Below are 17509 nucleotides of genomic sequence, written 5' to 3'. Positions count from 1 at the left end.
AAGGTTGAGATCTTGGTTGACATAAAAGGTATCTTTACTATAAGTATTGCATCTGATTTGCTATGTAGCTTAAAACTTAATTCTGCTACAAGTGTTGGACCAAACCGAACATGTGATTAGATAGATAAGCTAAAGAATTCAGGAATATATATATATATATAACGGGTAGTCATGAAACTAGTTAAGGAAATCCACGCTAATTTCAGTTTGTGTTGGATTGCTTAGATTAACAAAAAGCTCAGATTAGCTGGACGCCACCCATCTTGTTGAAGATGGAACACGCGCAATGTTCAAATTAAGTATGTAATCCAGTCAGAGGATCTTGTAACTACTCCACATAACTGCCTCCCCAATTCTACGTGCAGACGCAGAAGATATTCTTGAGTTCAATTAGGATAGCAAGTTTATAAAAAGAACCCTAAAATAGAGTAGAGAACCAAGTTTGTTACCACATCAGAGTTGCTCTCCTTAATTCACTCCCATCTCTGGTATGGATCCCACCAGACCAACCTACAGTTGCTAATTTTCCCTCCATCCAAAACCATCTTATAACTATAATATAGTATGTATTATTACTATCCCATTCACTTTTTTTGGAGTTATCTCTCGCCGTTTGTCTTCAGTTGAGCGACCCCGGCTTCGAGGTCTCCGCACTTGTGGAAAAGAGTTACCTTGCACCCCAAGGAGCCGCCTTTCGCGCGCTCTCTCATCCACTCAACGCTATATAATGGTCCCTCCCTTTGCTAACACTCTCAGAGTCCACTAGCTTAGGAAGGAAGAAGCCCATTAGCTTAGGAGGAAGATCGAATTTTGTTAACATGGATTTCGGTCCTCTTCCGATGACCGCTAATGGTATGTTGCCCTCCTTCTCTCACAATCTTTCTTATCAGATGCATGGAGATGTTGGATTCTTGTTAGAACCTAAGATTCTTCATGGCTTCTCTGCTTTGTGTCACGTCGGGTTGTTTCTTGTTATGTCCTCTTTCTGGCTCTTTAGGAGGTATAGGGTGGGAAACTCTAAAGAGAGAGTGGAGAGCAATAGCTTCTCGTGTTACAAGCTAACCCTATTCACTACACTGGGTTTGGGTTTGTTTTATCTCGTCCTCTCCGGTTATAATTTCTTCTGGTGTGGAGAAGGGAGGTGGTCTGATGAGCAGATTGCCACCCAGTGGGATTTGGGTGCAAGGGCAGTTTCATTCTTCGCCGTCTCTGCGTATTTGTGCCTCGAATTCGGTCGGCGGAGTGAGAAGAGATTCCCAGCCTTCCTAAGGATTGGGTGGAGTCTCTTCTTGCTTGTGTCATTTTTTTCCCTTGTTATCGACTTCCTCTACTTGAGAAACGATGGAATTCTGCAAACCCATTTGTGGGTTCTGGATGTTGGTTCTCTTCTTGCTTGCTTGATCCTTAACTATGCCGGTTTCTTCGGAAAGAGGAACACAGAAGAGGACTCTATTCTTCGGGAGCCTCTCTTGAATGGGACCGTTGTCAGTGGGTCATACGATATTAGTGGTCCTCAAAATTTCTCCCTTTTCGCAAATGCAGGTTTTCTTAGTATCCTTACTTTCTCTTGGCTGAATCCTTTGCTTTCAAGAGGTCATAGGAAGACGTTAGACCTGAATGATGTTCCACTATTAGATGGTAGGGATAATGCTAATGGTCTCTTCCCAATTTTCAAGAGTAAGCTTGAATATCTCACTGCAAATGATGGTGATCCTACTGCTAATTCTAGTGCTACCAACATTGGTGGCAGCACCAGTAGCAATACTGGAACTTCCAGTGGTCGGATAACATCATTTAAACTGGCCAAAACTTTAGTATTCTCTACATGGGAACATGTCTTACTGGCGGCAGTTTATGCTCTCGTGTACACTCTAGCTACTTATGTAGGTCCCTACCTCATCGAATACTTTGTCCAGTACCTTAACGGCAATCAAAAGTTTGAAAATAAAGGATACCTTTTAGTTATGGCCTTCATCATTTCGAAGCTTCTAGAGAGCATCTTTCAGAGGCACTGGTTCTTCAGATTGCTACAAGCTGAGATCAGGGTTAGGTCTTTCCTTGTCTGTATGATATACCAAAAGGGTCTTGCTCTATCTAGCCACTCGAGGCAGAGTCATACTAGTGGAGAAATCATCAATATCATGAGCGTTGATGCAGAGAAGATTGGGCTTTTCAGTTGGTACATGCATGATCCTTGGTTGGTTGTTGTGCAAGTGGCCATTGCCTTGTTGATCTTGTATTCTAGTCTGGGACTTGCTTCACTTGCAGCTTTAGCAGCGACCATCGTTGTAATGTTGGCCAATTTTCCGTTGGGAAAGATGCAAGAGAAATTCCAGGCAGGGATGATGGAATCTAAAGATGTTAGGATGAAAGCTATGTCTGAGATCTTGAGGAACATGAGGATTCTCAAGCTTCAAGGTTGGGAAATGAAGTTCTTATCCAAAATAGTTGGATTAAGGAAAGCAGAGACGAATTGGTTGAAAAAATATTCGTACATATCTGCAATGGTGACATTTGTCTTCTGGGGTGCACCTACTTTTGTTGCTGTTGTCACCTTTGGGGCTTGCATGCTTATGGGTATTCCATTAGAATCAGGAAAGGTTCTATCAGCTCTAGCAACATTTAGAGTGTTGCAAAAGCCTATTTACAATCTTCCCGACACTATCTCAATGATAATCCAGACCAAAGTCTCCCTTGATAGAATGTCATCATTCCTAAGCCTTGAGGACTTGCCAAATGACGTAGTGCAGAAGCTCCCTAGAGGTAGCTCCCAGGTTGCGATTGAAGTAAGCAACGGAAGTTTCTCCTGGGATCTCTCTTCTAGAGTCCCCACATTGCGGAACTTGAATTTTCAAGTCCTGCAAGGCATGAGGGTTGCTGTTTGTGGAACTGTTGGTTCTGGTAAATCAAGCTTGCTGTCTTGCATATTAGGTGAAGTGCCAAAATTATCTGGAAATGTCAAGTTGTTTGGATCAATGGCCTATGTTGCCCAATCACCTTGGATACAGAGTGGTAAAATTCAAGATAATATACTATTTGGTCAGGAAATGGACTGCAACAAGTATGAAAAAGTCCTTGAAGTATGCTCCTTGAAGAAAGACTTGGAGATTTTGCCATTTGGAGACCAGACGGTTATAGGGGAGAGAGGCATCAACCTGAGTGGTGGACAGAAGCAAAGGATACAGATAGCCCGTGCTTTATACCAAGATGCGGACGTTTTCCTTTTTGATGATCCATTTAGTGCTGTTGATGCTCATACAGGATCCCATCTATTTAAGGTACTATCTCACTTCTTATAGTGAATGTATTGGTACAATAAGTAAATTATACATGCTCCTCTTTTATTACTTTGCATTTGAGCTCATGTTGCACTAGGTGGATCAACTATTAACTAGTTGTGGCAATCTTCCAAGTTCCAAGTTCCAACAACAGATATTATGCTTAATATTTCCACATGGATTTCGTGAAGGAAATTCTTGCAGTGTACAGGCACGAAGATCAGTATTCTAGCTTCTAAAGGACAATTGTTTTGCAGGAGTGCTTGCTCGGGCTTTTAGCTTCAAAAACGGTGGTGTATGTCACTCATCAGGTGGAATTTTTACCTTCAGCTGACCTCATTCTGGTGAGTTGTGCTGGTTGAATACATTAAATGTTTTACTCTATGCTTCCCAACAGCAAGCTAGAAATATTCTTTGTCTGGTAGGTTTTGAAGGATGGAGAAATAGCAGAAGCGGGCAAGTACAATGAACTACTTGACTCAGGAGCCAATTTCAATGAACTGGTTGGAGCACATAGAGGTGCTTTGGCAGCACTGGACTCTCTGGAACTCACAACTAACACCTTGGCCAACAAGATGGAAAGTGGTTCATGTGACACTGACAGTAGCTCAGAGGTTCCTCAGAAAGTTGAGCAGAAAGACATACGGTATGGTAAAGCGGAAGAAGGAGGTGGCCTTGCCTCTTCTGAGTCATTGAACGAACAAGGAGCTGTGCAGAAGGGACAACTTGTTCAAGAAGAAGAAAGGGTGAAAGGCAAGGTCGGGTTTTGGGTTTACTGGAGATATGTCACAATGGCATATAAAGGAGCTCTTGTGCCCCTCATATTGTTGGCTCAAATTCTCTTTCAAATCCTTCAGATTGGTAGTAATTACTGGATGGCCTGGGCAGTCCCTGTATCAAGAGATATGGAACCACCAGTCAGTGGCTCTGTGCTTATGTATGTTTATGTTGCATTAGCAATTGGGAGCTCCATTTGTGTCCTTGTAAGATCTCTACTTCTTGTTACAGCCGGATATACGACAGCAACAATGTTATTCAACAAGATGCATACCTGCATTTTTCGTGCTCCTATGTCATTCTTTGATTCCACACCGAGCGGGCGTATCCTAAACAGAGTAAGTCATCTACATTGAATTTCTATCATTCTGCTGTGGAGCAAGAATAGTTTGTTGAAAATTTGTATAATTTGGTCCTCGTCTAGATAAGAAATTGTTAAATTGCAGGCTTCGACTGATCAAAGTGAAGTGGACACAAGCATTCCTAATCAGCTTGGTGCCTTTGCATTTTCAATTATACAAATCATTGGGATCATTGCAGTGATGTCACAGGTTGCATGGCAGGTTTTCATTATCTTCTTACCTGTAACTGCTGCCTGCTTTTGGTATCAGGTATATTCTTTGCTTACTTTTTTCTCCTAACGAGAGTTTCAAGTACTAAAGTTCAGTTCTTATTCATAAACAGGAATATAAGACATAATCTCATCTTGACTCCTTAATTACGTTGAGATGCATTAGGTTTACTTACATTGACTCACAAAATTATGGCTATTATGTTGGATGGTTACATCACTTATTATTTAGTTCTTCTGAAATTTGAGTCACATGGCTCTACTGTGTTTCTTCTTTCTTCTCAGCAATATTACATAAATACATCACGTGAACTGGCGAGGTTGGTTGGTGTGTGCAAAGCTCCCATCATACAGCATTTTGCTGAATCAATGACAGGCTCAGCAACAATTAGAAGTTTTGGCAAGGAATCAAGTTTTATAGGCACTAATTACCGTCTTATGGACGATTTCTCTCGACCCAGGTTCCATAATTCTGCTTCAATGGAATGGCTCTGCTTTCGTTTGGATATGCTGTCAACTGTTATTTTTGCCTTTTCTTTGATATTTCTGGTCTCACTACCAAATGGTGTCATTGATCCTGGTAGGATAACTGGTAAAATATTTTTTATCTAATTTAATAATGGAGCTGAAATATTTTGTCAACTGGCACTTTTTATTTTGTCATTTGTAGCTCTTGCCGGTCTTGCGGTGACATATGGACTTACTCTGAATATGACGCAAGCATGGATCATTTGGAATCTCTGCAATCTTGAAAACAAAATTATATCTGTAGAACGAATATTGCAGTATACGTGCATTCCTAGTGAACCACCTCTTGCTATAGAAGCACCTGCTACTATGGAAGAAGACAGATTGAATTGTGGCTGGCCATCTAAGGGAAAAGTAGAGCTTCATAACCTCCATGTAAATTTCATCATCTTTATACTTGCATGCACTCATACATATGACGTATGCATTTACTTTATTCAGCTTGATGTACAAAGTATTTGTAGCACCACGGAATTGGTATTAGATTCAGAACTTGCTTTTATCATATATACTTGCTTCAGTGGTGTTAGGTATAAACATTTCATAAAAGTTGGGTCAACGATGGTCGTGCCACTGGCACGGCACTTGCTGGCTGTGCCGTAAGAGAATGAGAGAACGAGGTAAGGGATACTCACATTTCCCTTTGTAGTTGTCGTCGTTGTTGCACGCCGATCGCCGCCCGCCGCTTCGTGGGGTGCCCTAGCCCGCCCGCGAGAGAGAGAGAGAGAGAGAGAGAGTTAAAAACTTAAGTTGGAGGTTCGGATCCGGATTAGCGACGGCCACGGCGATCTGCGATCGGCGACGAGGTCGATGGTGAGTGACGATGCTATTAGGAGGGGGCCCGTGCGGCACCCTCGTGTCACGTGCTGGTACGCCGCCGGCACGGCATCCATGGGTTGGATTGTAGAGTTCTTTTTTTATTATTTTTACAATCTCATTACAAGCTTAAATACTAACTTTCCAGCCTTCCAGGTAGTCAAAGTTTGTTAACTGCTGCAACTAGCAAGTAGCAAAGACATCTAAAACAAAATGCTAAGCGTGATGCTGCTGAGGAAGCAAAAACTTAAGCAAGATTTGTGAGCATATAGAGGCTAATGATTTACTCATCTCGTATTTGTTAGGAGAAGCAACATTAAGAATCCAAAAGTATATTCTTTCCATCTCATTCAGCATCTCAAAAATATGAATATAAGTTTTTCAGTAGTGTTGTGCCTATTGGCTTGTATGGGGGTGAAGGAGGAACACCTATGCAAAAGGGCAAGAAAAACAGAAGCAAAGTCCTTAAGAAGTCTGCCTAGTTGCAACTCCTTTGCACACTAAATGATACAAGATTACTTCCAGAGAACAATTTTTGACTTATTTTTGGAGAAGTACTTCTCAGTCCTGTAGATGCTAGTTCCTTAGCTCTTTCTGGATTTTTTGGTATTAATTTGTTATGATGCAGGTACGGTATGCCCTGCATTTGCCATTTGTACTAAGGGGCCTTACATGCACTTTCCCTGGAGGGATGAAGACTGGTATTGTTGGAAGAACTGGTAGTGGAAAATCTACCATTATACAGGCACTCTTCCGGATTGTTGATCCAACTGTTGGTCAGATACTTGTAGATGATATTGATATCTCCACCATCGGGCTGCATGACCTGAGATCCAGATTAAGCATTATTCCTCAGGATCCAACTATGTTTGAGGGAACTGTGCGGAGCAACCTTGATCCTCTTGAAGAGTACACTGACGAACAGATCTGGGAGGTGCTTTCATTTCCATGTGTTATTTACATGCTATACATTGTCATCTTTTTGGGAATAATTTTGTCCTGCATCAAGATCTAGCAGTTTGGAATTTTCTCCACTGATAAATACTTCTCTGTTTAGGCTTTGAATTGTTGTCAACTGGGAGAGGAAATTAAAAAGAAAGAATTGAAGCTTGATTCTGCAGGTGAGTGTCTTTCACTATACAAATTATAGCCATATTGAATCAGCTTGGCATTAGGATGACACTTCATTTTGAGATTTCCCAATTATTTTGGCTACTAACGGATTCAGCGATTAATCTTTTGTGATAATAATAATTCCTTGTTCACTATCAATTGCACCTTCCAAAATTGTATCTACTTTTAAATTTCTTATTGGATTTTCGTGCCCGGTGTTTCTCAGCTTAGCTGACCAATCTGAATTGCAGTAATGGAAAATGGCGAGAACTGGAGTGTCGGTCAGCGTCAGCTTGTATGTCTAGGGAGAGTTATTTTGAAAAAGAGCAAATTGTTGGTTCTGGATGAAGCCACTGCTTCAGTGGACACAGCAACTGACAACCTAATTCAGAAGACCCTGGGGCAGCAGTTCTCGGACTCAACAGTGATTACGATAGCACATCGAATAACATCAGTACTTGATAGTGATATGGTCTTACTTCTCGATAATGGTTAGTCCAATCCAAGCGATTGAACTCACCGTCTCTCGCTCTCACTCTTTTATTTGTTTATCTTAATCTGTTTTATTTTGAACAGGTGTGATTGTGGAATATGACACACCCACCAGATTGCTAGAAAACAAGTCATCCTTATTCTCAAAGCTCGTCTCTGAATACACTATGAGATCAAGTTATTCTGAGCTGAACAATCATTGAAAGCTATAGTTGTTCCAACTGCATTGTAGCAATAGCTTGGATGATGTCGGAAAAATCAGCAGAGAAATCACTCCATTTGATCTCCTTGATCGTGAGTGCAGATCCATTGCTTTACTACCCTTTAGTGCTTGCTTCAGGTCCACGCAATTGTATTTGCCTTACATCTGAGAGAGTTCGACGCTATTTAAGAGGATTTGGATAGAATCCATGGTTAACTTAATGCTAACCTCTGGAAACATTAGCGGCCAGCTTATAATAATTGCTGTATTCACAAGATGCTAAATAAGTACTTCAGTTGTTGTATCATGTGATGCTCCTATTTAAATGGATGATAGGAAATATCCTTTCTTTTACTGTGTGAGTTTATTGTGATTGAAGGGATAATTTACAGAGCAAAAGTTTCTATCGTTTGAGCAGCAACACATTATTTTCAAGTCGACTGACAAGGTATACCATACCCTTGGTGAACTTGTTTAGGAATTAGGGTTACATAAATAAAAGAGAAGGACAAAAACTCAAAAATCTAAATAGATCTAGCGAACCAAGAAATATACTGCCAGGCTGTGAAATTAGAGGCCTATCAACATTGGGATGCCAAAGTGGGCCGTGTCAGCCAGGATCATTCAATGAATTAATTACAACCGCGCGCCGTAAGTTGGGAATGTCCCACCCCCATGATCTTGGAGAAGGTGGTGTGTGTTGTCGGCGTGAGAGCTCATCTACGAGAGCAGGGCTTATGCCTTTCTTCTGGATATAATCTCCAGATCCTCTTGATGTGATACTTGATCCTATTCTTTTTCTTCTTCTTCTTCTTCTTCTTCTTCTTCTTCCATCCATTAGGAATTCAAGAAAGAAAGATAATGATAATAATGATGATGATGAGAAAAGGCAAACCCAAACAAAAGAAGGATAATTATAGAGGCGTCGAAATTGTCATGCATTGTCATAAATAGGCCTATTTTCAATTGAGATACTCGACAACTTGTATGAAGGTAATAACTGTTCTACAAGCCAAGCAGACACAAAGTTTAAGAGCAAACGCTGTCAGAGGAATGCATAAATAAATCTCCCTCCTACTGCCCTTCACCATTAGCACTGCTACTCGATCCTCTCCTGCTCACGGTGGTATTCTTCAATATCTGCAAGAGATTTAAGCCCATTTCTAAGAAAGATGATTGTGCTCCGAAATCCTAGTAAACTACAACTTTGGAGAACGATGAATGGGCCCATAATAGACGGAGAAAGGTTCAAGTGCTAGATTTAACACTATTAGCTTTTAAAGGAAATTCTACTGTTTCTAATCACAACGAAAGCAGCAGTACCATTGAGCTGTTGACTTGTCTGTTTGTTTGCTCTCTTCTCTTCTAAGAAGCATGTGTTTCAGAGATACAGCTCTAAATGGATCAGAACAGCAGAAGTAACTACGGGTAAATTTTTCCTTTTCTTAAAAATAAAAAAAAAAGGGTTCTTGCCATAAAGCCCGAGGCCGAGGGGATAATGCAGACAAATACCAAACAAACATCATATACCTTTAGCACCTGAATTCCAAGAACAGATCTGATGGGTTCTCTCTCTCGTCGCCCATCCAATCCCCTTCCCTCGGCTTTCCCTTCTCCTCCACTCCCTCTTCCTCTACTTTACTCTATACTCCTCTCATTGCGTTCGTCTTTTCTTGTGCAGCTAATACTTACTATTACCAAAATAATAATATCAAAATAACCGGAAGCACCGGTCACCTCAGAATCCAGTTCGGGGTTTTATTCAATGTCCATTATAGTCGTCAGATAAATAATCAATAATTTTGATCCGTTCGATTGGAGAAGAATCCGTCCCGGTATCAACTTCAGGTCGCTCTCCACGTCGCCGTCTGCGGGGCCTTGGACAGGCTGTCACTAATGGAGACCGGCAAAAGCCAGTAACAGCGTCGGTCAGTACAGGCGTTACCCAAGTTGAGCTGTCGGCGGGCATGCGCCTTACGTCCGGAATACCCTTTCCCCTTCGTTATATTTACTGGATTGCCATTACCATGCAAAGGACACCCACCCTTATCAATAGAATTTTAGGACTTATGACCAATGTGATCAAATAGAAGGAACAAAAGCTCAAGAGAAAAAAGAAAAGAGAAGATTCTAGCATGGTCAAGGTGATTTGTAAATCTATTTTGTTTCATGTTTGATTTGTATTAAAAAATTATTATTTTATTTTATTTCTTGTGTATATCATATGACCTTATTATTATTTTTGCATCTTTCACTATAATATAATATTTTATATATATATATATATATCAAAATAATGAAGATAAAATGACCAAAGACAAACCATGAATTATGCGTCAGCAATCTAACTTAATTAATCAAAACTGCAGATAACCAGGTGTGGTGGGGTCTCTCTGGACGTGTATAATGTATTGGCTTTTGGTAGACGGTCAATTTGTAGCGGCTGGGCTAACGCTTTCGAGGCCGTCGGTGCGCCGTCTGTAGAACTGGAGGATCCCATTATCCCAGCACAAAAAATTATTGAGAAAGACCGCTGCAAAACCGACGCGTGAATATATATATATATATTATATATATATATATTAGATTATTGAGTTTTAATCGCATCATGTCAACCTGACAACTCATAGCCAGTAGTCTTTGGGGTGTGTTTGGTGCAACATCACAATTCACAAGCACAAGGAGGATTAGGAATTTAGGATAGATGGATTATTAATAGGTATGCACACAAGGGCATAAAGATATTATATAATTCATGAGGAAGACAAGCATGCTCCCGTCGGTTAATTATATTAATCAGCTTTATTAAATATATATATACTCATCTCTCACGCACGCACGCACAATCATTACCATCTAAAACTCATAATAACTCCTCCCAAGTCCCAACCCATGCAACCGGGCCGGCACAACTCAAATGGCTTACCATTTTAGAAAATTTAATAGCGGTCCAATTTCAATATTTGGGCCTGAGCCCGTGGACCTTGGAAAATCCTCTTCGCCCCCCACCCCCCAAATAATATATATATATATATATATATATATATATATATATATATATATATATATATATAAAGATTGGTTCTTTTTGTAGGAAGTTTGGAGCCGTATATGCATAACCGGTTTGGGAGGAAGAGGGACGGTGCATATGATCTGATCTCGGTGTTAGAATTATAGCACAGTAGAACTTCGTTCTATTTTGGTTACGGTTCATGTTACCCCAACCTATAAATTTGGTCAACAGTTGAACTTTGGTGGTGGTGGTAGTTGATCATCATGGAACTGGACGACTCCTCTCATAATCCTTCTTATCAGATGCATGGAGATATTGGGTTCTCTGCTCTGTGTCACGTCGGGCTGTTTCTTGTTTTGTCCTCGTTCTGGCTCTATAGAGGGTATACAGTGGGAAACTTTAATAAAGAGAGGGTGAAGAGCAAAAGCTTCTTGCAATACAATCTGACTCTATTCACTTCACTGGGTTTGGGCTTGGGTTTATAATATCTTCGGGTGTGGACACCGGGAAGTGGTCTGATGAGCAGATTGCCACCCAGTGGGAGTTAGGTGCACGGACAGTTTCACTGTCTGCCATTTCTGCTTGTTTGTGCTTGGAATTCAGTCGGCAGAGTGAGAAGAGATTCCCAGCCTTCCTACGGATTGGGTAGGGTCTCTTTTTCTTTTTGTCTTGTTTTCCCCTTGTTATTAACTTCTTTTACTTGAGAAACGATGGGATTCTGCGAGACCATTTGTTGGCTCTCGATGCTGGTTCTCTTCCTTTTTACTTGATCCTTAACTATGCCGGCTTCTTCGGAAAGAGCAACTCAGAAGAAGTGGACTCTATTCTTCGGGTGCCTCTGTTGGATGGGGTTAATGTTGATGGTAGGTGTTGCCCTAATGCCCTCAAAATGTCTCCCTTTTGGCAAATGCAGATTTCCTTAGTATCCTTACTTTCTCCTGCCCGAATCCTTTACTTTCAAAAGGTCATAACAAGACATTAGACTTGAATGATATTCCAGTCTTAGATGATAGGGATAGTGTTCATGGTGTCCTCCCAATTTTTAAGAGTAATCTTGAGTCTCTCACGGGAAGTGATGGTCCTACTGCTAGTTCCAGTAGCAACATCGGAACTTCTGCTGGTCGGATAACATCCTTTTAAACTGTCCAAAACTTTAGCGAATGGTGTCCTCCCAGTTTTCCTTTTTGATGTTCCATTCAGTGCTGTTGATGCTCATACAAGATCCCATCTATTTAAGGTACTATCTCACTTCTTCTAGCGAATGTGTCCGTACAGTAAATAAATTCTACGGGCACCTTTTTATTTTTATTTTTATTTTTTAATTAACACATGCACCTCTTTTATTACTTTGCTTTTTAAGAAGTTCATGTTGCACTAGGTAGGGAGATCAACTTTTTACTAGTTGTGACTTGTGACATTCTTCCATCTATAAATATCAGGCACAATGTTTCCATGTTGATTTCATGAAGGAAATTGTTGCAGTGTACAAGCAGGAAGTTCAGTATTCTAGCTTCCAGGTGATGGTTCTTTTTGCAAGGATGCTTGTTCGAGCTTTTAGCTTCAAAAACAGTGGTCTATGCCACTCATCAGCTGGAATTTTTACCTTCAGCTGACCTTATTCTGGTGAGTTTTTCTGATTGAATTCATTTTATATTCTCTCTATCATCTCAACAAAAGATGGAGAAATAGCAGAAGCAGGCAAATCCAATGAACTACTTGATTTAGGAGCAAAGTTCAAGGAGCTGGTTGGAGCACATAAAGATGCTTTGGCACCACTGAACTCTCTGGAACTCACAACTGACTCTTCAGCCAACAAGACGGGAAGTGGTTCATGTGACACTGACAGTAGCTCAGAGGTTCTTCAGAAAGTTGACCAAAAAGATCTACAGTATGGTGAAGCAGATGAACGAGCTGGATGAGTTCTGGGAGGAACAAGGAGCTGGGCAGAAGGGACAACTTGTTCAAGAAGAAGAAAGGGAGGAAGGCAAGGTCGGGTTTTTGGTCTACTGGTGATATATCACAATGGCATATAAAGGAGCTCTTGTGCCCCTCATATTGCTCGCTCAAATTCTATTTCAAACCCTTCATATTGGTAGTAATTATTGGATGGCTTGGGCAGTTCCAGTATCAAAAGATGTTGAACCTCCAGTTAGCTGCTCTGTGCTTATCTATGTCTTTGTTGCATTAGCTATTGGGAGCTCCTTTTGTGTCCTTGTAATAGCTATGCTTCTTGTCACAGCTGGATATAAGACAGCAACAATGCTATTCAACAAGATGCATACATGCATTTTTCGCACTCCTATGTCATTATTTGATTCCATACCTAGTGGGCGTATCCTGAGCAGAGTAAGTCATCTACATAGAATTGCTTTCAGTCCTAAGTGGAACAAGAATAGTTTGTCAAAAATTTGTATGATTTGGTACCCATCTACATAGGAAATTGTTAATTTGCATGCTTCAACTGATCAAAGTCAAGTGGATGTGGGTCTTCCTAGCCAGCTTGGTTTGCATTTTTTATTATACAAATCGTTGGGGTTGTGGCAGTGATGTCACAGGTTGTATGACAGGTTTTCCTTATTTTTGTTCCTGTAATTGCTGCCTGCTTTTGGTATCAGGTATAGTCTTGGCTTACTTGTCTCTCCTCATGAGTGTTTCAAGTAGTATAGTTCATCTTATTCATACACAGAAATACAAAACAGAATTTATTGCTGGCACCTTAAATACGTGGCATTTTTTTAATTACTTGCATTGCCTCTCAAAATTATGGCAATTATGTTTGATACTTCGACGGTTACAATACTCACTTACTATTTAGTTCTTTTCTGCACCGGGGTACTGAATTTGAATAGCATAGCTCTTCTTTGTTTCTTCTTTCTATTCAGCAATATTACATAAATACATCAGGTGAATTAGCAAGGTTTGCAAAGCTCCCATCATACAGCATTTTGTTGAATCAATGGCAGGTTCATCAACAATTAAAAGTTTTGGCAAGGAAACAAGCTTTATAGGCACTAATTACCGTCTGATGGATGATTTCTGTCGACCCAAGTTCCATAATTCTGCTTCAATGGAATGGCTTTACTTTCGTTTGGATATGTTGTCGGCTGTTACTTTTGCCTTTTCTTTGATATTTCTGGTCTCATTATTAAATTGTGTCATTGATCCTGGTAGGTTAAGTGGTAGAATATATTTGGTAATTTAATAATGGATTGAAGTATTGTATCAACTGGCCCCTTTTGTTTTGTCCTTTTTTAGGCCTTGCTGATCTTGCGGTATATATGGACTTCCTCTGAATTGATGCAAGCATAGGCCATTTTGATTCTCTGCAATCTGGAAAACAAAATTATATCTGTAGAACGGATGTTGCAGTATACGAGCATTCCTAGTGAACTACCTCTTATCTATAGAAGCACCTGGCAATAATCATGGCTGGCTATCCAAGGGAGAAGTAGAGCTTCATAACCTCCATGTGAATTTCATTGTCTTTATGCTTAAACACTCATACATGCAACGTACACACATTTCCTTTGTTCAGTAAGACAGTATCTGAAGCACCACGTAATTGGTATTATATTTAATACATTCTTTTATCATATTTACTTGCTTCAGTGATCTTAGGTATAAACATTTCAGAAATGCTTGATTTTAGAATTCTTTTTCTTTTTGTATTTTTACAATCTCATTAGAAGCACAAATACTAAATTTCCAGGCAGTCAAAGTTTGTAATTGTTGCAACTAGCTAGTAGAAAAGACGTTAAGAACAAAAAGCTAACCATGATGCTGCTGAGCAAGCAAAAACATTAGCAAGTTTTCTGAGCATATAGAGGCTAATGATTTACTCAACTCATACTTGTCAGGAGAAGCAAACATTTTTTTAAAGATCCATGAGTATATTCTTCCCATTTCATTCAGCATCTAAAAGTATGAAAAGTTTGTCAGTGATGTCGTGCCTAATTGCCTTGTACTAGGGTGATATATTTCTATTAATCAGATCTAGGTGTATATAAGAGGAGGTACATTGATGGCAAAGGGGCATTATTAACAAGTTTCAGGCCTTAAGAAGTCTGCCTACTTGCGACTTTGTGTGATGAGCACTAAATGGTACCAGATTACTTCCGGAGAATAATTTTTGACTGATTTTTTGGAGAAGTATTTATTAGTCCTGTCGATGATGAGTTTCTTACTTTTTTCTGGTTTGCTGATATTAATTTGTATGATATACCCCCATTTGCCATTTGTACTAAGGGGCCTTACATGCACTTTCTCTGGAGGGATGAAGACTGGTATTGTTGGAAGAACTGGTAGTGGAAAGTCTAACATCGCACTGACACTCTTCCGCATTATTGACCCAACTGTTGGTCAGATTGTTGTAGATAATGATATCTCTACCATCGGTTTGCATGACCTAAGATCCAGATTAAGCATTATTCCTCAAGACCCAACTATGTTTGAGGGAACTCCGCGGAGCAACCCTGACTCTCTTGAAAAGTTTACTGACAAACAGATCTGGGAGGTGCTTTCTATCCGACATGTTATCTACATGATTTACATTATAATCATCTTTCACGAATAATTTCGTTCTGTACAAAGATCTAGCAATGAGGACATTTTTTTTCCTTCCACTGATAAAATACTTCTCTGTTTAGGCTTTAAATTGCTGTCAACTGGGAGAGGAAGTTAAGAAGAAGGAATCGAAGCTTTATTCTGCAGGTGAGAGTCAATTTCTATACAAGTTATAATTGTGCTAATTCGGCATTGGCATTTTGGTGACACCTCTTTGACATTCCCCAATTATTTTACCTTTTGAAAATCTACTTCCATTTGTAAGAACTAGTTATATTCTTCATCTGCTGGCTATTGACGGATTTAGTAAATAATTTTTATGGATAATTATAATAATTCCTTGTTCACTATCCATCGGACCTTCCAAAATTGTATTCACATTTAAATTTCTTATTGGATTTCATTGTGGTGTTTCTCGGCATAACTGACCAATCTGAGTTGCAGTAATGGAAAACGGCGAGGACTGGAGCATTGGTCAGCGTCAGCTTGCATGTCTAGGGAGGGTAATTTGGAAAAAGAGCAAAGTGCTGATTCTAAATGAAGATACTGCTTCAGTTGATACAGCAACTGATAGCCTAATTCAGAAGACGGTGAGAGAGCAGTTCTCAGAGGCAACAGTGATCGCAATAGTGCATCGAATAACGTCACTACTTGATAGTGATATGGTCTTACTTCTTGATAACGCATAGTCTCCATTTAAGTAAGCAAACTAACTCAATCCCCCCACCCCTCCCTTTAATTGTTTATCTTAATCTGTTTTATTTTGAGCAGGTGTGATCGTAAAATATGACACCCACAAGATTGCCAGAAAACAAATCATCCTTATTCTCAAAGCTCGTCCCTGAATACACCAGGAGATCAAGTTATCCTGAGATGAGCGTTCATTGAAAGCTATTGTTGCTCTAATTGCATCGAGACAATACCTTGGATGATGTCCAAAAATCAACTGAGAGAACACTCCACTGTAGATCTTCGTGTGGGTTATATATGGCAGTCCATCAATTATTTTGATGGGGTCAACCTCTTAAAATTAAGGTTACAAATAACTATCCGCGAAACAAACCGCATATCAGTTTCGAGCATTTGATCTTATTAAGTTGGAATTTTTTTGCTTCATGTTGTAATAAATTCTGATCGAATGCCCTGTAACTGTCGATCTTGGAGATGTTTGGATACAGAAAAGGGGCTTCAAACCAAAGAACTATTGGCTATTGCACACCGTTTGTTTACGACAACTGACAGGCAACATATTAACATATTTGTGTCTTTCCATGTTGAAACATTTGGACTTGTGTGCCCTTGATTTCTGTAGCGGTTTTTTTTAATGGTCACACCTATAATATAAACATAGAGCTCAAATTAGACAGATTGAAGATTTTTGGGTATAATAAATATAGTAAATGTAAAATATTTGATGCCAGTTTTTGTTTTTTTAAGCAAATACTGTAATACCTCTCTAAAATTTATAATTCTAATCTAACAGTTATAATAGCCAATTTTTATATATGAGATTATATGTACCTAATTTTTGGATTATATATTCTTTTGTCTATTAAGATTTCTCCCTTTTTATGGTTGTGATAGAGATGATTAACTCTTAATTACAGGAGATATTATTTGATACTAGATAATTAAATTTAGTTCTTTACCTTTAAAGGAGATATGTTTTAATTTAAATTTGATTATTTATCTCTATTGTGAAATATATATAAGTAATTAAAAAAAATAATTGAAGAGATAGAATTTAATTAAATTTTCATCAAGTTAATTTTAAAAAGATATGAATACTCTGATATCTATATATATATAATAAATTATTAAGATAATATAATTGTTTAAAAAATAATGTGTAGATAATATGTCTTAAAAATAAATAATTATCTATTGAATCTAATGATAAATATTTCCTCATAGAACACGGAAGAGGTGCTCATTGTTGAATAGAAAATTGAATCAGTCAGTTTGGTGGAGAAACCACCACTTGTGTGACGCCCAATCTGATTGCTGGGAAGAGAGAGTCGTGGTGAATTTTGTTTTGTTTTGTTTTCTTCTTCTAGTCATATTTCTTGGTCACTAAGTTTTGTATTATTGACCAAAACTGTTAGAATAATTTAGCTGCTCGGGTCTTTATCGAGTCCCTGTACAAGTCTTAAAGT

The 17509-nt window shown here is 39.2% G+C and overlaps 2 protein-coding genes, 1 long non-coding RNA gene and 1 pseudogene across 3 annotated transcripts; 3 read left to right on the top strand and 1 right to left on the bottom strand.

Annotated features, from left to right (window-relative positions):
- Positions 1–633: 633 nt before the first annotated feature.
- On the top strand, positions 634–8410 carry LOC140769405 (ABC transporter C family member 3-like). The gene is made up of 10 exons (XM_073110120.1): positions 634–3278; positions 3536–3622; positions 3704–4393; positions 4502–4666; positions 4912–5206; positions 5297–5529; positions 6599–6904; positions 7028–7091; positions 7335–7574; positions 7660–8410. Exons 1-10 carry the CDS (start codon positions 819–821, stop codon positions 7776–7778), a joined length of 4659 nt encoding a protein of 1552 aa, XP_072966221.1. The 5' UTR covers positions 634–818; the 3' UTR covers positions 7779–8410.
- A 154-nt stretch (positions 8411–8564) lies between these two features.
- On the bottom strand, positions 8565–9726 carry LOC140769406 (uncharacterized). Its single transcript, XR_012105893.1, has 2 exons — positions 9308–9726; positions 8565–8917 (listed from the first exon to the last, which is right to left on the bottom strand). It is a non-coding gene; the product is annotated as an uncharacterized lncRNA (long non-coding RNA).
- A 3086-nt stretch (positions 9727–12812) lies between these two features.
- LOC140769305 (ABC transporter C family member 3-like) lies at positions 12813–14328 on the top strand (annotated as a pseudogene).
- A 623-nt stretch (positions 14329–14951) lies between these two features.
- On the top strand, positions 14952–16621 carry LOC140768435 (ABC transporter C family member 3-like). The gene is made up of 4 exons (XM_073108700.1): positions 14952–15303; positions 15437–15500; positions 15798–16053; positions 16125–16621. Exons 1-3 carry the CDS (start codon positions 14959–14961, stop codon positions 16040–16042), a joined length of 654 nt encoding a protein of 217 aa, XP_072964801.1. The 5' UTR covers positions 14952–14958; the 3' UTR covers positions 16043–16053; positions 16125–16621.
- The last annotated feature ends 888 nt before the right edge of the window (positions 16622–17509 follow it).

This window comes from Typha angustifolia, chromosome 10, assembly GCF_048772165.1.
Source record: "Typha angustifolia cultivar Huaian chromosome 10, ASM4877216v1, whole genome shotgun sequence".
NCBI lineage: Eukaryota > Viridiplantae > Streptophyta > Magnoliopsida > Poales > Typhaceae > Typha > Typha angustifolia.
Note: the sequence above shows the minus strand (reverse complement) of the source record. Positions and strands in the feature narration are given on the sequence as shown.

What these genes read in the sequence shown, in the direction of transcription:
- LOC140768435 (XM_073108700.1), top strand. Translation starts at nt 14,959, where the DNA reads ATGATGAGTTTCTTACTTTTTTCTGGTTTGCTGATATTAATTTGTATG. An exon ending in CTGACAAACAGATCTGGGAG is followed by an intron (nt 15,304 to 15,436) that starts GTGCTTTCTATC and finishes TTCTCTGTTTAG; the next exon opens with GCTTTAAATTGCTGTCAACT. An exon ending in ATCGAAGCTTTATTCTGCAG is followed by an intron (nt 15,501 to 15,797) that starts GTGAGAGTCAAT and finishes TCTGAGTTGCAG; the next exon opens with TAATGGAAAACGGCGAGGAC.
- LOC140769405 (XM_073110120.1), top strand. Translation starts at nt 819, where the DNA reads ATGGATTTCGGTCCTCTTCCGATGACCGCTAATGGTATGTTGCCCTCC. An exon ending in CTGCCTGCTTTTGGTATCAG is followed by an intron (nt 4,667 to 4,911) that starts GTATATTCTTTG and finishes CTTTCTTCTCAG; the next exon opens with CAATATTACATAAATACATC. An exon ending in AAATGGTGTCATTGATCCTG is followed by an intron (nt 5,207 to 5,296) that starts GTAGGATAACTG and finishes TGTCATTTGTAG; the next exon opens with CTCTTGCCGGTCTTGCGGTG.